Here is a 21830-nt window from a genome sequence, read left to right as displayed (position 1 = left end):
GTTCTTTATTCTAACAAAAATGTCCAATCCTTATTCAATACAGTCAACTCCAATTTGATAAATTTGTCCCAATATTTTGCAGCTAATAAACTTTCTCTTAATCATAAAAAATGTAGCTTCATCCTCTTTGGGACCCCACAACTATTAAAATCTATTGACTTATCAGCCAACAGAATTACCATTGACAACCATGATATACCTTGTGTTCAATCAGCTAAGTTTTTAGGTGTAGTTATGGACAGCAATCTAACATGGAAAAATCATATTAAAGAAGTAGAGAATAAAACTTCCAAAAGCGTTGGTATCATTTCTAGGTTATCCTCATTTGTACCCCTTAATATTCTTCGAACCCTTTACTGCTCCCTCATTCTTCCCTATTTGAGCTACTGTAACATTGTCTGGGCCAATACTTACGTATCCAACCTCAGTAAACTGCAAATTATACAAAAGAAGGCTATCAGGATTATATCTGGCGCTCCACCGCGGTCCCATTCTTCCCATTTATTTTCCAAACTTAATCTCCTCAAACTCATTGATATAAACATAATGCAACAAGGCAAATTTGTATTCTCCGCCCTGCATTCCACTTCTCCAAATCATTTAAACAATATGTTTATTCCGAATTTTTCTATTCACAATTACCCTACACGTTCTAGAACTAATATACACATACCTATCCACAACACCAATTATTTTCAAAACAGTATTAGATACTCCGGTCCATCAATGATGAACAGTTTACCACCCCCAATTACAAATGCTGTTTCAATTTCTTTATTTTCCAAAAAATTAAAACAACACCTAATGTTAAAGTATTAAAAAGACAACAATCGAATGTCGCAATTTGATTTATGCTGCTGAACATTGATCTACTGTGGTTTTTGAGTTTTATTTTCTGATTCTACAATTTGATTGATCTATTTTTTATCAATTTATTTATTTATTTATTTATTTATTTTATTTTTTTTTTTTTAATTAATTAATTAATTTATTTATTTTTTATTTTTCCTTTTCTGTGCGTTTTTTTGTCTTGTTTGTTTCTCTTTATTTCCACTCTTATTCAATTATCCATTTTATTTGCATAGGCATACCCAGCACAAGATTTCCTCATCTTCTCGGGATTATGCCTTCCTCCATAGCCAATTTTCTTAAATTCACTTTTCTGTTGTTTTATCCAGCAAACATCTATTTCATTTTTTATATTCCTTACCATTTTTGTTTATTATTTTGTACTGTATTGCTATGGAGGAAAATAAATGTCTTTTGAAATGAAAATGAAATGAAATGGTCGGTAGATTAAATGAGCATTGGATTCATTGACTCCATTATTAATTTGGATAATTCGTGTTTTTTTTATTATTAAATTGTCCCTTTAAACGCCAAGAACAACAAGGCATTAAGGATCACAATCGTTATTGAAAAAAAAATTTTTATCTCATCCTAAACACGTTTCCAATATACCGTTCAAGCATGGAATATTATTCCATTCTGCTTTATTATATATAAAATTATTTTAAAAAATTAATTGACAAAATTAAACAATTATATTGTCCTTATGTAAAAAGTACTTAATAAGTAGGCCTAATAATAACTTAATAATTAGATTTGAAATAGATTTAACAATAACTTCGTCATTTTCATTTCTAAAAAATTGCAGTTAAAAAAAACGGATCTATTATTAAAGAGTTACTATTCATGGGAACAAGTGTAATAGTATTGGCCCTCAATCAAACAAAGGCAATTGCACTACTTAGCCGAACAAAGACATTTCGAAGCCCGCCCACTACCAGTTGCCTCCTTGGCGCAGTCGGCAGCGCGTCAGTCTCATAATCTGAAGGTCGTGAGTTCGAGCCTCACAGGGGGCACTTTATTTTTTTTATATATTAAAACTTTATTAAAAATTCTTTTAAATTCTGCATTGTGAAGAAAACAAATTTATATTAGGAAAATTTTCTTTTTAAAATAAATTTTACTTCCAAATCAAATTTAGACTGTCCATATCTTTCTTAGCTATGTCTACACTATGAAACTACACAAAAAAATGTGATGTGCCCATATATGGACATGATGATGCATATCACACTTTTTGTGTAGTTTCATAGTGTAGACATAGCTAAGAAAGATATGGACAGTCTAAATTTGATTTGGAAGTAAAATTTATTTTAAAAAGAAAATTTTCCTAATATAAATTTGTTTTGATAGTGTAGACATCACTTAAGTTTTCAGTGAAGCTAATTAGAACAATAAAATATACTTCATACAAAATACACTTTTCAAATAAAAACGATTTATTAAACATCAGTACCTTTATTGTTAATCAGTACCTGTATTGTTAAACAAAGAAAATGTTCTTTTTACAGTTCTAAGTTTAATGCAAATATCAAAATTATATAAAATGACCTCCTAAAGAAAACAATGCTGTAGTCTACAAGCATACTTCTTACTTAATTAAGGTACACGTTTTAAACACACATTATACATAAAAAGATATTCTCTCTATATTCAGAGGCAAATTTGAACAATAATATGAAGGAATGTACTTGTGCTGGAAGATCATGCAGTGGTTTTTCTATCCAGGTTTCTGTCGACACCCACTCGACCTCTACATTCGTTAGGCCACACTGAATAAATTAATTCATCAAAAAATAAAAAAATATAGGCTACAAGAAATTTTGAATAATTAAATGTTCGTCGATTTTAAGTTTTCATATCCCTTCACATGGTTTTGTATGTTTAGATGTTTGAAGTTTTTTTATTTACTGTACATGGTTATTCTCAGACACAATCTTCCAATCCTTTCAAATATATCCCATTTGAAGTCTTTTGTTTGTATTGTAACATCATCACTAGTTCATAGGTAAAACACTGGTCCTATCCAACTTTTCAGTGACTGTAGCCAAATCCTTACATGTGTTATTATATACCAGTAGGACTGTCTGTCTGCTATACAACTCTCTCCAATGCTTCTAACAAGATGATACTGTTACCTCTAATAACCTAGAATAAAAAAAATAAAATAAAAAGATTCAATTTCTCGATTTATTTCAGATAGTGGATCCCAGATAGTTATTATTGGAACAAAGACAGGAATTAAATTTGCTCGACAACGGATACGTACCACCATTCCGATTTCATACTTTTCGTTGCCTCTTTCTTCAACTGCTTCATCGATTACCAGGTTCATAAATGGGTCGAATCCACGTAAAACACCAGTAACTTTTCTGTTGCCATTTACTTTCACTGAAATTATAAATAAGTATTTAAAAATTATTTTTTAGCCCCTTATTGTATCAAGAATGTTTGTAAATAATATAATACAAATTGAATAACATTAACAAATGAATATACTTACATGCTAATCTTTTTTCCATGAATCTGAAACAAAAAATATACAAGTAAGTTTAAGAAAATAGATACTTATAGGTTAAGCTAGGCATAGCATACCTTCTACAGTAAGCTAGGCCTACTTACTTAGCCTAGCCTCCACGGTACACCGCTACTGGAGCCTCTCGGCTCTGCCCTGAAAACGAGACGATGATGGCCTAAACTATCACGTTATTTATCTCAACTAATAGACAATATAACGCGTAATATACAATAAGGTGAACAGAAAAATACAAAAACTATAACTAACTTCTTTAACTCTGGTGGATGTGCTTTACTCATAGTTGATTATTTGGATAATTTTATTATATTCAAAAACTTTTAAATCACACAACAACAAGACGCTCAACCACCGTTTTGATGAAGCGCCCTCTATCATAAAAAATATATTGATAAAAATTACATACAATTTATGAAATAGCCTGGCAACTAATGACGATTGCAAAGGAGTTGCGGAAGAAGATGTGTTATTTTTAACAATAAAACCTAGGTTTTTATCTATTAGAGATTAAATTAAATTACAAAATATACAATAATAGGGACTGAGTTTTCTGGTGAAGTTGTGGACATGCTTCCACGAAATAATGAGTTGCTTTGTGGTGTTGTTGAAGGTAAGGCCTCCCTCATCAGCTCAGTACTCCTAGGCCTAGCCTAGCCTAGGCCTAGCCTTTCCCAACCAACCATTAAAAAATAGTACAGCCCCCTCTGTCTGCTGGCTCTGCCTGAACTGAGCAGCCCCTTTGTGTTGATGTATTTTGGGCCCTATATAGTAAGACTTACTTCTACTGCTAGGGAGGTTAGATATTTACAGTGTGGTTTATAGTTTATATTTTATAATCTAGTCTTGGTATTAAAATCATTCGTTTATTTCAAAATACATACTTCATTGATTTGCGTAGAAAGAATCGGTGGTGTATCGCAGCCACGCATTCATTACGATAGTTCATTATAAGAATTATAATAAACCAAAATATTTGTATAAAATAATATGCTATAAAACAACAATATTAATTTTTTGTTTTGTTCTTACAGGATTCTATGGCAGACCTTGGCGGACAGACCAAAGAAAAGATCTGTTTTGTTTGATGAAACGTCTGGGTCTTAACACTTACATGTATGCACCCAAAGATGACGCCAAACATAGAGCGTATTGGAGAGAGTTGTATTCTGTTGAAGAAGCCGGTACAAATAAACATTAATTTGATTTTACCTCTGTGGTATATTATAATCATACATATATCCTAAAAACTATTTAGTACGATAGAACCCATCCTTTAGAACACCCTGGGAGGACACACCTGTTAATTGGTCAAACCAGTATTACGGGGCATTATATTTAACACTACAGCCAATCCTTAATTGTCCCTATTAAAAGTAAACACTTTGTTGGGATTACAGTATAGCCACCAGTAGATCTCAAGAGTGCTCAGAGGTTAAACCATACAGCTATAATTTTATATTTCCTTGGTTAAACAGTCAACCCTCTGTACTAGTCTACCTTAAAGATGTATTGTCCCTCTTTTGCCATTCTAATTTTACATAATAGTTAATTACTTTGACAAAAATTAGATCGAAAAAAAATGACTTACCTGAACAAACTAATTTAACACAAAAAGTTCATTAATACTGCAAAAAAAAAAGTCTGATTTTATAAATCTTTATTTTTCATGATTTTCGAGGACAATACAATTAAATAAATAATTAAATTTATTCAAAACTGCATCAACTGAATAATAATCATTATCATTATACACAGATCACCTGACTGCATTAGTAACAGCTGCAAGAGAAAGTGATGTGCAATTTGTCTATGCTCTTTCACCTGGCTTAGACATTACCTACTCAAGTCCTAAAGAACTGACTGCATTAAAACGCAAACTAGAACAGGTATTTCATTCTTCATTTTTTGAAGACGAACCAACCAATAAAATTTGAAATATTTTTGTTCATGGATGCGTAGAATGACAAATATTAGTGGAGTTGTGGTTTGGTGGTTATGATGCAATCCAAGGGCCCTGGGTTGAAGTCCTGGATTTTTTCTAGTGACAATTTACAACTCCACTCCCAAAGACTTGTAATAAGACTTTGTTTATGTAGAGCATCTTGTGTATATGTTTGTTTTGTGAACAGGATTGCCACCTTTAAGAAGGATAGTGAATGAATTCATTTATGGTTATCCTTGGAAATTTGCCTAAATTTATATATAAAAAAAAAAACTGAATATTATGTTATTACGTTAACTTTCTGTTTTACAGGTGTCTCAGTTTGGTTGCAAGGCATTTGCTATTCTTTTTGATGACATTGACACTGACCTATGCCAAGCAGATAAAGATGGATTTCAGTCTTTAGCACATGCACAAGTTTCTGTTACTAATGAAGTATATGAACATCTCAATAGGCCATGCTTCTTGTTTTGTCCCACAGGTAAAAACACCATTAATACAGAAACATCTATCCTAAAGCCTTGTCTACACTATCAATCTTTATGTGCAAAAAAATGTGATGTGTCCATATATTGGCATGATGATGTCATATCACTACCATATTTGGGCACATCACATTGATAGTGTAGACAAAGTTTTATTTGGGAGTGATGGTGGGAATTTAACCCAGAACCTTGGCCAAGCTACAACCCCGCTATCCATGCTACCACTCCACTATATATAATACTGCATGTGTTTTAAACTATTTGTGTTGTTTTTCTTCAGAATATTGCTCCACAAGAGCTACACCTAGCGTAGAGTCTTCAGAATACCTGGCGATTACTGGTTCCAAACTTCACCCGGACATCCTATTTATGTGGACAGGTAAAATGGCCATGATGATCAGATAAAGAACAAACCCATGTTTATCAATATAATATAGTACTTATTTTTCAATATCTTAAGCTCTGTCTACACTATCAAACTAGTTTGACAAAGAAATATGGTAGGGATATGCTTAAATATGGTAATGTAATGACATCATCATGTCCATATATGGGTACATCACATTTTTTTGTCACATAAAGTTTTATAGTGTAGACAGAGCTTTAGTTATAAACATTTGATAATTTGACAATTTAAAAATGTGTTTTATTTATATCAAGGACCAAAAGTTGTATCAAAGACAATCAGCTGTGAATCAATTAAGCAACTATCGAGCGTAATCAAAAGGAAGCCAGTGATATGGGACAACATTCATGCTAATGATTATGACCAAAAACGACTCTTTTTAGGTATTTTTTACTATTTCATATCTCGAATAATAATATAGATTTCCACTTTTAGATTCAGTGAACATGCACACGATGACCACGTCCACATGGGTCGTAGTTGACTGTTCTTGTCGAGAGATATATGAGCATTTAATTAATGTATTCTTAAATGACTTTTACATTGACGTGCCAGTGAACGTGTGACATAAAAACCTTGGGATCTGATCTTGTAATCACTATAGTAGCACTTGTCTGTGGTGCTATTCCACAAGCTTAGCCCGGGGCTTATGTTAGGCTAAGTGTGTAGCTTAGGCCCAGCCTAGATCCTTCATATCATGTAACAGGGTAGCAGTCGACGTGAAAATCTAAAAGTTCCTAATATAATCAACATATTTTTACAGGTCCATATGAAGGAAGGTCAACTGAGCTTATACCATACTTAAGTGGTGTACTCACTAATCCTAACTGTGAGTTTGAGAGTAATTTCATAGCATTTCACACATTGGCTTCCTGGGCTAAGAGTGACTTAGAAGAGGATAAACAAGACCTTGCAATGGGTAATTCATTTCCTTTTTTCTACATCAGTTTTAAAAAAATACACTAAAAGATAAAGGTTATTTGTTGTGTATGGCTGTGACATGAACTTATTTGAAAACCTAAGTGTTAGTTTATGTCTCGTCTGGTTAGACCAGATAGTCCTTAAGACTTATATCACCACCATAAACAATGTAACCAGCTTAAACCAAGGCAATCTAAGAACAGGACACTGAGCTCGAATTTGTCCTTTGATCTTATGTCTGGTTGCGACAAATACCAACAGTGCTGTACTATGTACATATTCTCCACTGGGCGTGGAATTGATCATGTCGCATCCACAGATAAACCCTTTGATCTCCGGAGCTCAGCATCCTGTTAAAATTGCCTTACTTAAACCATACTGTGCACATTTTTTTAAAACATTTTTATTTCATATTTCATGGTGAACATTGCACATTTTTGCTAATTTGTGGTTTTTACAACATTTTATTAGGTGATATTTCAGACAATCCAACAATAGCAGCAGAAATCAAACTTGAAAGAGATGGAGATAACGAAACGCCACAAAGTCCAACACCACATCATGGAAGGTACAACCCTCTGTCGGCTTTGAAAGCTGCCATAGTTGATTGGTTAGAAATCATCCAAGAACCAAGAACTGCTGAAGGTCTACGTGCTGAACCATCTGGTCTTATAAATGCAAACTTAGTTGCAGCCTCGGTAAACGCTGCTCCTATCCCGAGCATAAACACATGTATGGCGGTAACGCAAACCACAAACTCAACGGTTACACCGTTACCGCCCGAAGGAACAATAAGTAATGATATTGTGAAGAATAAAAACCTTATGGGAAACCTTGTTAATTCTGGTAGTAACTATACACCAATAATGAACCCTGTCAATTCTCTAGTAACCAAAACAACTGATGAAGTTTTAGAACCAATGGACTGTCTACCTGAAGTGGACACTTCAAAAGCTACTGTTGTACCGACAAAATTGAGCTCAGTCGTTTCAATATGTCCGTCCACTGTTTCTAAAAACTTTGACTTGGCAATGCAAGTGGACGATAGTTTAAACAAAGACATTAATAACAAAAGCGACACTTCTACGGATACCGAAATGCAGATAGATATGGACCAAAATAGTAAACTTATCGAAGATTCTATTTCTGGGACATCAGTGAGTGTAACGTCTGAAACGGTTAAACATGGAATTGATAAACTAACTTTAGAAGATGTAGCTCTTTTAGTAGACCTATTTTATTTACCTTATGAACATGGAAAGCAAGCTGTGCATTTACTAGAGGAATGCTTTTGGTTGAAATCAAATGCATATGCAGTAACGGAAGCTAAGAAGATTGGCAGTCCTTCCGATAAGGTACAGTTTTTGTTGTCGGTTTTTAACTAATTGCCTGGTAATGTTTTTTAATCCTTAATGCAGTTCTTGTCTTGCATCCAGCTGACAACTCCTGCATCCTGTCGGGAACTCCTGCATCCTGCTGCCAACTCCTGCATCACTTCTGCAGCTTTTGCATCACTTCTGCAGCTCTTGCATCACTTCTGCAGCTCTTGCATCACTTCTGCAGCTTTTGCATCACTTCTGCAGCTTTTGCATCACTTCTACAGCTCTTGCATCACTTCTGCAGCTCTTGCATTTCCTGTTCAGCTCTTGCATCCATTGTTCCACAGAAAACTTTACCAGCTCTTTCATTCCTCTGATCAGTTGCACAGCATCCTGCTATTTGTCTCGTCCTACATCATAATTTATGATAATGTTCTTTTCAATTTTTTTCAAGGCACTTGAGTGGTCAGATAGAGCAGCTCGATTTGTTGAAAATGGCAAGCGGATGAAAATAATGTTCTCTCGGCTAATGAATATTCCAAACCGTTCACTAATGTACGAAATCTACAGCTATGTTTGGGATATCGAAGGTGTTATTTCGTTGTTGATGTCTTTTGTAAAGTGGCTGGGTAGGTATTCATACAAATGAAAATGATTAAAAACATACACAAAAATTTTAGTGGATAATTTACCTAAACTAAAATATGCACATATTTAAACTCAGGCTACAATTTAAAAGAATTTAAATCATTAATCAGCCTGTAATAAAATGTACTATGACAATTATGTAAACTAAAACTTTATTTCTGGCAACTATTACAATTACAAAGTATATAACACATTTAAAACCAGGATTATTGTGTAGAATAGTCTACTAAGAAACCCTAAATGATCAACATAATGTCACTTTAAAGAACTATTTTATTGTATTTGAAGTTGTGAAGTGTCTAACAGTAACAATACTCACAAGATTAATGAGCCTATCAGAGAGAAATATAAATAACTGTCACCATGGTTATTATGTAATCATTGTTATGCTGTACATTCAAGATATGCTTGGTTTTCACTTGTTTGAAAGAATTATTTATATTCAATCAGAATTATTTAGAATTAATTTATCATAAAATTGTAATCTTTAATATAAGTAATTATAAATTAAACTTCAAATGTTTTCATGCATTATATATTTACAATGAATTGATTAAGTGTACACAACTATGTACCACATCTTTTTGAATATGATTGTTATGTTGGATTGATTGAAAACTAAGACACACATTTTTTAATCAACAATTTTTCATTTACCTGTGAGGTATTAGCGTGTGATTTATTAATCATGTGTCTGTGATACCACGCTGTTGTTTGGTATCATGACAAGCAATTAAGGGGTTGATTACTTTTTTGGCAATATTAGTAAGATTATGGGGTTAAAATTTGTGAAAATTGTTGACATAAAAACACATGATTGTAAGATCACTTAGCTCCTCACATTTTAAAGAAATGTTTCAAAGATTGTGATGACTTGTTTTAATGCCGATTTAGTTCATGATCAATAATAATACTTCTAAAAACCAGTTGTAAAAGTAATGATATTAGACTGTTTTCCCTAAAATTGATGTCATAAATAATTTAAGTCAATAATAGATGGAAAAAATGAACTAAATCTTAAAACAAGTCTTTGAAAATTCTTATGAATTCTATCACAAACAAAAGATTGTTAAATTATTACTTTATGTGGTCCTTTATATCATGCAGTATCGTTGCATACAATATGAATATTTGAAGGATTTTATTATGTTGCTAATTTGTTTGTGGTGGATTTGTTCTATTTTCAAAACCTTTGAAACCTTTCTATGTAGCGCTAATCCGGTTACTTTATTTTCAGATACAGCCTGCGTCATTCATCCTGTCATGAAACAGCTAAAATATATTTATACTCTTTTTTATTGAATAAAAAGATTAATAATATATATATATTAATTACTTGTATCTTAGATCAATCAAATTTCTGGCATTGTAACTGTTTTCCTGCCATTCTACAGACAATTTTTTTAGTGTATTGTCATTTTTGACCATTTTGAGGTCAGGATTCCGAATTTAAAAAATGATAAATATGAATCATAAAGAATAGTATAAATTATAATAACTGTAACATGACATGGTGAAAGGATGTTTTTCTTCTTTAATCAGAGTTATGGATATTTTTCATATCCGTTCAAAAAATGTATGTTTTAGTTATTGTCAATCAACCTCATTTATTTTCAAACAATTGTGATGACATTTTAAGAGTTATAAAATATAGAAACAAATTTATTCTTTCATTTCAAGTGAAATTTATGCTTGTCTACATTTTCAAAAACAAAATTGATGCACAAAATGACGCTTTTGATATTAATATGTGAACCATAATAACCTATGACCTATGCCCCTGTGGTGCCTACAGTGCTTCCATTTTACAATTTCTGACTTCTGCCCTTCCCTTTCCTTTATCTCAAAATCGTAGATGTGCCAGCCACTACTCTTCTTAGTTGGGTAAATCAAATATTAAATTTTCCTTGCTTGTCACAGATAGATAATAATACACCAGAAAAGAACAACATATGCTAAACAATTGTGTTATCAATATTTTTCAATGAATCATTACTATTTCTGGGGGATGTAGACAACCTAGCTGCCCCATTACTCTCTTTCATGGCCAATTAGCTCTGTTTCCTCAAATCATCATATTAAAGAAAGTAATTTGCGTACATCAATTTGTTTTGGAAGATGACATAAATGACATTTTCCCTTAATCTACTTAATCTGTTTGTTTTCTTTTTCTTATTTTATGCAGCCCATGGCCTGATACGACAGATGCACTCGCCTATCTTGCACAGTTACTATTCATGTACGCAATCGTTTCTGATATTTTTACCCCTTACTACCTAAGCTGTGTTGCTAATATATAGATCTACTGTAGCAATATGCTGTAGCAGCCATGAGAGATGAAATAAAAACGCCCTCCCTTTTGCTGCATGTTAAATGCCTGTGTATTGCGGTAAGGTAATATTATGCTATTGCTTCCTGTGGCGTGCATATCATGTGATCGGAGTATCATGTGATCTTCAGCATATCATGTGATCATCATCAGCATATCATGTGGTCAGGTTTGTTTTATCCGCTGCACTAATGCCTATCTTCTCTTCACCTTAGAATTCCTGGAGTGAAAGTTACCGTAATCAAAATCATCAGTAAACTCTTTACTTTGTGTTTCTGTTTTATTTTCATCAAGTTTATTGCTTTTATTTATACAGGATGTTATGTTATATAGATTTTTTTGTTCTCCCAGTGCTTGAACTTTGACATTTGACGCTTTTAGATTTTGACATCTAAGCCACTTTGTGATGCCCTAAAAGAAAGTTTCTTTTTGGTGCCCTGCATTTGTTTGAAACCAAAACCTTTTAATATGAAAAAAGAATATAGAGGTTTTTTGGTTTAAAAAAAATTTTGATAAAATATAAAAATATATTACAAAGTGGTATTATTGTTGTCATATTTAATAAGTAAATACATTAGTTATTTGATTACATAGTGTTACTTCAAGCATTTCATTCATGCATTCTTAAATGACTTACTAACGTCAATTTGATTGAATCATTTACAGGGGGTAACCACACACACAGAGAAGCCTTTATGAGTGGCGATCTAGAACCATGGGTTTTTCGTGGAGGACTGACCGGTGAATTACAAGTACGGATATTATCAAAAATATACTTTCTTTTTAGAAACAAGAGTTGCCATAGTAACAGAATGCCATTTGCATCTTAAACTATTGGCATAGGACACGTTTTTAGAAATTGTTTATAAATAACTTGCTGTATTATTTCAGAAAGTACCTTAGCGCTATTATTATAGTCGTGGTGAGTTCATCGTGCAAAGCAAATGCTGCAGTGCGCCGTGTTAACGCCCTATACGTCGCCATTCGTTATTCTGCGCATTTATATTTTAGCTGCGAAGCGTGGCGCTTGCTTTCTGAAAGCAAGATCTATTTGTTTTTACAGAAAGTGTGAATTAATATTGAAAATTGTTATTTTTCTTTTATTTTCAGATAAATAACATCATTTAATGAGAATCACAAGCAATGGTTTATTTTATGTCACTAAATTATAATCTTTTATTAATTATGTTAAAGTAATAGTTTTAATATTCACCCACAACAAAATTTTAATTTTTATTTATTAATCATTATATATCTATTCTGATATAGAATTTGTATAGAATTTTTTGATCGTTGTGAAGATTATTTGTACATACAAAATAAACCATGTGATCAAGTGATTGTCATTAAAGTTCATTAATAGCGCAGCATTGCTGCTATCATATGCCAACACTCGTGCCAAAAACAGATCGTGCGCTGCGGCGCCAACCAAATGCGCTCCACCTTTTGCTGTGTTTTAAAATTATTTCTCAAATTATATAGTGTAGATGCCATTTTTAAAATGTATTTGAGGTCTGAGCATAGTAAATTGTGTATTTTGTATATTAAACTATCTATCTCTGTTCCTGTTGAATTTATATATTATAAATATTTATATTTAAAGAAAAATGTTTAGCAGTATGTCAGGTCCTTTGTGGGTAGAAAGGGTTATGGGGCTAGGGTCTTCCCATTGAAGTATTGACTAGAGGGTGGACTCCTGACTGATATGGGGCTGGGGTCTTCACATTGAGGTATTGGCTAGAGCAGAGAGATAAAGGGCGGACTCCTGACTGGTTTGGGGCTGGGGTCTTCCCATTGAGGTATTGACTAGAGGGTGGACTCCTGACTGGTATGGGGCTGGGGTCTTCTTATTGAGGTATTGACTAGAGGGTGGACTCCTGACTGGTTTGGGGCTGGGGTCTTCTTATTGAGGTATTGACTAGAGGGTGAACTCCTGACTGGTATGGGGCTGGGGTCTTCCCATTGAGGTATTGACTAGAGGGTGGACTTCTTACTGGTATGGGGCTGGGGTCTTTCTGAGATATCGACTAGAGGGTGGACTCCTGACTGGTATGGGGCAGGGGTCTTCCCATTGAGGTATTGGCTAGAGGGTGGACTCCTGACTGGTATGGGGCTGGGGTCTTCCCATTGAGGTATTGACTAGAGGGTTCACTCCTGACAGGTATAGGTTGGGGGCCTACCCCTTGAGGTATTGGCTAGAGGGTGGATTCCTGACAGTTATAGGCTGGGGCCTACCCTTGAGGTATTGGCTAGAGGGTGGACTCCTGACTGGTTGTTTTACATTTTTTATTACTGTTTATTGTTTTATTGCAGCGTATGCTACCAATTGATGGAGCAAACGACTTATTCTACAAGGTTCCACCGAAACAAATATGCAATAAGATATACACCATTCGTCCATTTCGTAACTCTGATGAGGTAAACATTCAATTTTTGTTCTGATTGAGATACATAGATCTTAAATTAACTTATAATTATTTGGCAAGGTCAACAAACCTTTTTTTGTCTGTGGTGCGCACTGATACGTGACAAAGCCGTAAAAAAATAAAAAAATATGGGTTGTTGGCATGCAACCAGATGGTTCAAAATGCATTCTATCCAACAGCTTGTATTTAATACATTTAGCCCCCACTTTCATCTTCTCTCTCCTGCGAACGATCAAAGCATATTGATCGCAACGTCAAGAAACTGAACAGTTCTTTTCAGAAAGAATATAATGTTGTAATTTGTCTTACTACAGTTAGGAATATTCAGGCAGTGTCGTATGACCTACCAAGATGGTAGAGATGCTACTGAATTGTTCTCGGAACACCTTCGTCTACCAGGAAACAAGTAAGATATATTTATTATTTATTATTATTCTGCACTGATGAATGGCTAGTGTTGCCTGAAAGCTCTGCTAATTTTTCTGGCTGTTTCGTTTTTGATTTAGCTTTTTGCTTATTTTATTTTGTATCTCCATTGCGATCCAGCCACTGATACCCACAGCATTGTCATTTTTTCAGTGCTTATTTTTTTTTTGTAACTCCATTGAGGTCCAGTCACTGATACCCACAGCATTGTCATTTTTTTTCTGTAATTTGCCTTTGGATTTATTATTATTTTATATATATTATACTGTGAGTATATCGAACCCATGCCTCTTGGATGCTAGTATGATATCTCTTACCATTACACCATGTTGCTCTCTCAAATTCTGTTGACACCCAAGAGTAGATGGTGGTTAAATGTTGAGACATGGTACACTTTATTTTGATGTGTGCATTAGAAATCACTTTTAAAGGAAGTGTAATTGAATTAATAACTTTAAAAAATTCTTTCTATAGTTATGTTAATAATTTAGATTTTTCTTAATATAAAAACTATATTCATTTTTAGGAAAGTAGGTGCACTACTCACATTTAGTCCTGAATATTGCTTTGTTGCCGAGGAAGATGGTGAATTATGTGGTTATGCCCTGGCAACCCTCGACTCGATGGAATTCCAAAAGAAATGCGAACTGGCTTGGCTACCAGAAATGTGCATGAAGTATCCTAAACCAGAGAAGACCGAAGGGCTAACACTTGCTGAGGTAGTTAATTTAGTTGACTTTAATTTTACAATCATCATACCTGACACGCTTGCCTTATAAACAAGCATTCCATCTTAAAGGGTTGTCCTCTGCTCTGTCATATTTTGGTGTTTTTTTTTGTGGTTTTGAGATTTCTTTAGTTCATCTGGTGTTAATGTTTTGTTCTATGACATAGCAATAAATAATTATTACAAACAAAAAAACATAAATTCTATACACAACTTCTTTTATGACTTATTTTTATAATAACTTTTTCAGGAGATCATTGTCAGCTTTCACAACCACAAGCCATTCAGACCTGTGAACATGTTTCAACGATTTCCATCATTATTAACAATGAGTGTGTTGCCAAGTGTTGAAGATCAAGGTGTGTTAAAGAATCTATTGGCATGTATACTGTCAGCTCTTAAGGCGAATGGTAAGTAATTTACATCCAATTAAAGATATCTGTAATTGGGGACCACTCATTTTTAGACCACCCTTTGTGTACAGAATCCAAAGTACACAAAAATGAAAAGCACTTCTTCTACTTTTTATATAAAATTTAGGCAAATTCACTATCCTTCCTAAAGGTGGCAATCCTGTTCACAAAACAAACCTATAGATGCTCTACATAAACAACGTCTTATTACAAGTCTTTGGGAGTGGAGGATTTGAACCTTGGACCCTTGGTAGCCAAGCAAACAACTCCACCCCTTACCATGGATACTAACATGTTAAGACTGAGTTTTAATATTATACTAGACTTTAAAAGTTTTATGAAACCGCTGATACTAAATGCAAGCAAAATATAATAACATGTCTGAAAGCTAAAAATTTAAACCTTTGAGAATGACTAGATGACTTAAGCTCAGAAAGGGAAACATTTAGACATTAGATATCCGTAATAGAATATTATTAATATAAACTGTATTCTAAATAAAGTTATTTTTATATTTTAATAAGGATCCCACGGTGCTTATATTGAAGTATTGAAATCCGAGTGTTCTATGATTGACTTCTACAAGAAACTAGGCTTTTTTGATGTTCCATTAGTGGACAACCAAGAAGAAGATTTCGTCATCCTTGGTAGAACCATCTAGAATTCTGGTGAAATACTTGTAGCGTTTCCTAACAGTCCCTTTAATATGTGGTACATTAGCCTGCACTCAAAATAGTACGTTCAAATGTAACCCCATAATAAGGCAATAATGATTTAAATATACAGGCACAAAGATGCACAAAGATAAAATGATAGTTAAAATGATAAAAACCTTTTTAGTTATCAAAATACAAACATCTTAAAAAGCAAATTAAACTAAATATGTGTAAACTGGGAGTTGTTTACAGATTCCCAATGTAACTTTAGGTTTCAATTGTAAAACTACTACAAAAAAGGAAAGAAATATTGAAACTTTTTGAATTGTTAAAAATTACTCAATAATAATAGAAATATGAGTATTACTTGCTTCTATTTATTTTCTGAAATTGGATATAATGTGCACAAATAAAAATTAATTTGTGGTACATATAAAATAAAATAAAAGTAGAAATTATGAAATTGTTAATTCAAAATTATAAGAACGTATAATATATTATGTATAAGATAAAACCTAACAACAATTAATATTGGATGTTTTAAATTCACTCAAATAATTATAATTATCAAATGATTTTACTGTATTTCAGTACCCTGGATTATTATAAATTTGATCTCACTTTTATTTAAAATTTATTATTATATATTAATAATTAATAAATGTGTACTGTTATTATGTTTTAACCTGTTTAAATTCAATAGCAAAAACAAATTCTAAAATTTACCTTTTTGTAATGTCTGCATTATTGGTAATTGTTTATTGACCATAGTAATATAATTTGTTTTAATTATCCTTTATGTTTATCATTGTTTAATTAATATTCCTATATATATATATATATTTTAAGAATAATTTCTGGAAGAAAAGAAATGTAATTATTCAATTTGTGGCATCCTGGACATATGCCGTTAATTTTCCTGTATACAATTGGAAATTGAATTGTATTTGAAATTTTAAAATAAGATAAATAATAGCATTATATACCATCAGATTCTGAATAGGATCTGAATAGGATCAGGAACTAATGGAATACATAGCATGTTTTATTTGCTTCAAGAGATGTATGGTTTATATACATCACTTTAATGTGATAAACAAAGGGAGTTTGGATCACAAGAATTAAAACAAAACTAGAATTTAAGTTTATTTAAGATAATAATTGCTGAATTTATGTACAAATGCACATTTCAAATGAAGCAAACTTACATTTAAGATAACATCTGAGACCTGACTGTCAATAAAAAGAACCCTTGAAACTATGCATACATTGTGTTATTAGAGGGAGCTTTTGATTTGTGAGGTCCGACGACCAACCTATGTATTGCAATCAATGTATTGCATATAATATTTTTCATAATAATTCAATTTTGAAAAGTTGATTTAAAAAAATCCCTGTACTAATAGTACATATACAGTAGTTTAAAAAAGAACAAATTTTGACCATTATATAAGAAGATGATAACGCAATATATGCACATATATAGCGATATTAACGCATAATAATTGAATTTTAAAAAGTAGATAATTTGGCTATTTTTTGGAAAAAATTTTCAAAAAATGACCAAATATTGACCCTTTTATTTTTGGACAAAACTTGTAACAAACACTCTATAAGATGTTGATAATGCAATATATGCACAAATATGGCAATATTATCACATAATAATTACATTTTAAAAAGTCGATATTTTGGCTATTTTTTGGAAAAATCCCTGTACTATAGTACAGGGATTTTTTCCAAAAATGACCAAATATCGACCCTTTTATTTTTGGACAAAACTGGTAACAAACACTCTATAAGATGTTGATAATGCAATATATGCACAAATATAGCAAAATTATCGCATAATAATTGAATTTTAAAAAGTCAATATTTTGGCTATTTTTTGGAAAAACAGGGATTTTTTCCAAAAATGACCAAAAATTAACCCTTTTATTTTTGGACAAAACTGGTAACAAACACTCTATAAGATGTTGATAATGCAATATATGCACAAATATAGCAATATTATCGCATAATAATTACATTTTAAAAAGTCGATATTTTGGCTATTTTTTGGAAAAACCCTTACTATAGTACAGGGATTTTTTCCAAAAATGACCAAATATTGACCCTTTTATTTTTGGACAAAACTTGTAACAAACACTCTATAAGATGTTGATAATGCAATATATGCACAAATATAGCAATATTATCGCAGAATAATTAAATTTTAAAAAGTTGATATTTGGTCATTTTTGGAAAAATCCCTGTACTATAGTACAGGGATTTTTTCAAAAAATGACCAAATATTGACCCTTTTATTTTTGGACAAAACTGGTAACAAACACTCTATAAGATGTTGATAATGCAATATATGCACAAATATGGCAATATTATCACATAATAATTACATTTTAAAAAGTCGATATTTTGGCTATTTTTTGGAAAAACCCCTTACTATAGTACAGGGATTTTTTCCAAAAATGACCAAATATTGACCCTTTTATTTTTGGACAAAACTGGTAACAAACACTCTATAAGATGTTGATAATGCAATATATGCACAACTATAGCAATATTATCGCATAATAATTGAATTTTAAAAAGTCAACATTTTGGCTATTTTTTGGAAAAACCCCTTACTATAGTACAGGGATTTTTTCAAAAAATGACCAAATATTGACCCTTTTATTTTTGGACAAAACTGGTAACAAACACTCTATAAGATGTTGATAATGCAATATATGCACAAATATAGCAATATTATCGCATAATAATTGAATTTTAAAAAGTCGATATTTTGGCTATTTTTTGGAAAAATCGCTGTACTATAGTACAGGGATTTTTTCCAAAAATGACCAAATATTGACCCTTTTATTTTTGGACAAAACTGGTTACAAACACTCTATAAGATGTTGATAATGCAATATATGCACAAATATAGCAATATTATCGCATAATAATTGAATTTTAAAAAGTCAATATTTTGGCTATTTTTTGGAAAAACCCCTTACTATAGTACAGGGATTTTTTCCAAAAATGACCAAATATTGACCCTTTTATTTTTGGACAAAACTGGTAACAAACACTCTATAAGATGTTGATAATGTAATATATGCACAAATATAGCAATATTATCGCATAATAATTGCATTTTAAAAAGTCGATATTTTGGCTATTTTTTGGAAAAATCCCTGTACTATAGTACAGGTATTTTTTCCAAAAATGACCAAATATTGACCCTTTTATTTTTGGACAAAACTGGTAACAAACACTCTATAAGATGTTGATAATGCAATATATGCACAAATATAGCAATATTATCGCATAATAATTAAATTTTAAAAAGTTGATATTTTGGCTATTTTTTGGAAAAATCCCTGTACTATAGTACAGGGATTTTTTCCAAAAATGACCAAATATTGACCCTTTTATTTTTGGACAAAACTGGTTACAAACACTCTATAAGATGATGATAATGCAATATATGCGCATATATAGCAATATTATCGCATAATAATTTAATTTTAAAAAGTCGATATTTTGGCTATTTTTTCCAAAAATGACCAAATATTGACCCTTTTATTTTTGGACAAAACTGGTAACAAACACTCTATAAGATGATGATAATGCAATATATGCGCATATATAGCAATATTATCGCATAATAATTAAATTTTTAAAAGTTGATATTTTGGCTATTTTTTCCAAAAATGACCAAATATCGACCCTTTTATTTTTGGACAAAACTGGTTACAAAGATGTTGATAACGCTATGGCACTATAAAATGACATTAACATAATATATGCACATACATAGCAATATTTATGATATAAATAATTATAATGTGTTGATATTTACTTATAAAAGATTACAGAAGAAAAAACACATTATCAAAAAAATGTTTTATTCATTTCGTTTCTGAAACTGTACATATTTTACAAGTTGATCTAAAGATGTCATGTACTCAAAAAGAACACGTTTTACACACTAACATTGAAGAAGTTATAACAAACAAATGATTACGTGTTTTACATTACAACATTATAGATAGTAATGTAACACATTATTTCCATCGAGGTATTTTTTAAATGTTGGCAGTAAATAAAGGTACAGATATTCCTTATTCTTCATAACCAAATTAATTTAACAATGCACTTACACACAGTTAATATATTAAAAAATAAATACAATAAGTGTTAGGTATTTAGAAGCAGGCTGGTATTCATTAAGTGAACATTGCTTCAGTGTGAACCAGCCCTTATTCACACAAGTTTCATGTAGATACATTTCTCACAGATAAATTTGTTAGTTAGCTAATTGGTTCCCAGCACCAGATATGACCTTTAAACTTTCTACAATTCTGTGTTTTGACATTATATGAAGACCACAAACATAAAAAATGGCAAATCTGTCGGAGAGAAAGAGAATTACTAATTGAATATTATACATATAATATAGTTAGTTGCAGAAAATGTACACAGTATCTTCTCATAAATGTTTCACCATTTTCAAATTCCACTTCAAAACATGCAGACCACAAATACATTATTTTACATTAAACTCATTCTACAGAAACCATCAAATGAGTTTGTTACCAAAGTAAGAATTATCATTTACAAATGATCAAAATGCTGGTATTGCTTAATTAGTATTTTTGTTTAAGCACACTTTATATTTAACTGATTGAAACAGTTGTAGTATAGAGGCCAATTTACACAGAATAAAAATATAGAATCTATGTTATTTCTCATGACCATTTACACACAACGAGGACCTGACGGGCGATTTCCGCTCAAGATAGAAACAGATTCTACGTGGGACAAGCTATGAGGTTTTCCACTTACTGTTACCGCTCATCTGCTTAAGTTGGCCTTAATTCTACGGTTGTCGTAGTATGGAGCTAGAAAATAAAGACTGAAAACCAGAGATGCATAATGACAGGAATTTTAGGTGACATACATTCACACAGCAGACTGGTACAGTATGCCTACTAGCGTCATCATCTATGACTGACTAGGAGATGCAAATACTGCTCTTGTGTTTCCCTATTTCAGTTTTGCCCTTCTTAAAAATGTTAGCCTTATTTCATTCCAATATTCAGAAATGCGCTTTTCTCTGTGTAATAACCCTTTTTACAAATGCATTCATTTTACACAGAAACACTTGTTGAAAAAATATCAGTATATATGATACTCAACTGTTTATACATATTTTTCTATCGTTTTATAAATTTAATAAACTACCAAACTACTTGCTTTTTACATAATTTTAGTATCATCAAGTAAGGCACCATGGCAAAACATGGAAGACAACAAACATAGCCACAAATATGAAATATATGTATTATTATATTATAGAAAAATATGTTAATAATGATATATCATTAAAACTCACTATAATAAAGGCTATACATTACCATTCTTGTAAAGATAATATAATATATTACATATAAAATATAATATGTATGTATATCATTTTTGTTAAGATTTCTATAGAAATAATTTTGTTCCAAATCACTATGATAAATATGTATAATAAAATAGTTTAAATCAAACCTAAGAATTGCAAAATATAATTCAGAACTGAAATTCACATTGTATAATGAAATACATAACATAAGTAAAATGAGAATACAATTATGTGTAATATCGTAATCAATCCATTTGGTAGCCAAATAATATTCATTCACAGGGAAATAATTTATATCAAATTCATTTTTACATTGCAATTGTATTTAAAAGAAAGAACAAAAACATCT

General features: G+C 31.7%; 2 protein-coding genes and 1 non-coding gene across 5 annotated transcripts; 2 read left to right on the top strand and 1 right to left on the bottom strand.

Annotated features, from left to right (window-relative positions):
- Window positions 1–1792: 1792 nt before the first annotated feature.
- Trnam-cau (transfer RNA methionine (anticodon CAU)) lies at window positions 1793–1865 on the top strand. Its single transcript has one exon. It is a non-coding gene; the product is annotated as a tRNA-Met (tRNA).
- A 402-nt stretch (window positions 1866–2267) lies between these two features.
- LOC144837575 (small nuclear ribonucleoprotein G-like) lies at window positions 2268–3763 on the bottom strand. The gene is made up of 4 exons (XM_078692760.1): window positions 3635–3763; window positions 3353–3375; window positions 3119–3240; window positions 2268–2997 (listed from the first exon to the last, which is right to left on the bottom strand). The coding sequence occupies exons 1-4, from the start codon at window positions 3664–3666 to the stop codon at window positions 2944–2946; spliced, it is 231 nt and encodes a 76-aa protein (XP_078548886.1). The 5' UTR covers window positions 3667–3763; the 3' UTR covers window positions 2268–2943.
- A 53-nt stretch (window positions 3764–3816) lies between these two features.
- LOC144837572 (protein O-GlcNAcase-like) lies at window positions 3817–17478 on the top strand. 3 transcript variants are annotated; one of them, XM_078692755.1, is made up of 16 exons: window positions 3817–3995; window positions 4417–4566; window positions 5141–5271; window positions 5640–5808; window positions 6093–6191; window positions 6473–6601; window positions 6982–7137; window positions 7611–8494; window positions 8913–9087; window positions 11292–11345; window positions 12102–12187; window positions 13749–13853; window positions 14176–14267; window positions 14814–15006; window positions 15265–15424; window positions 15952–17478. In XM_078692755.1, the coding sequence occupies exons 1-16, from the start codon at window positions 3953–3955 to the stop codon at window positions 16086–16088; spliced, it is 2763 nt and encodes a 920-aa protein (XP_078548881.1). In that variant the 5' UTR covers window positions 3817–3952; the 3' UTR covers window positions 16089–17478. The 3 variants fall into 3 exon arrangements, with proteins under 3 accessions (XP_078548881.1, XP_078548879.1, XP_078548882.1); XM_078692753.1 differs by having other exon boundaries at window positions 14814–15009; window positions 15268–15424; window positions 15952–17477; XM_078692756.1 differs by lacking the exon at window positions 11292–11345 and having other exon boundaries at window positions 14814–15009; window positions 15268–15424; window positions 15952–17477.
- The last annotated feature ends 4352 nt before the right edge of the window (window positions 17479–21830 follow it).

This window comes from Antedon bifida, chromosome 3, assembly GCF_963402885.1.
Source record: "Antedon bifida chromosome 3, ecAntBifi1.1, whole genome shotgun sequence".
NCBI lineage: Eukaryota > Metazoa > Echinodermata > Crinoidea > Comatulida > Antedonidae > Antedon > Antedon bifida.
The sequence above is the reverse complement of the archived record's forward strand: the minus strand, read 5'-3'. Positions and strand labels throughout refer to the sequence as shown.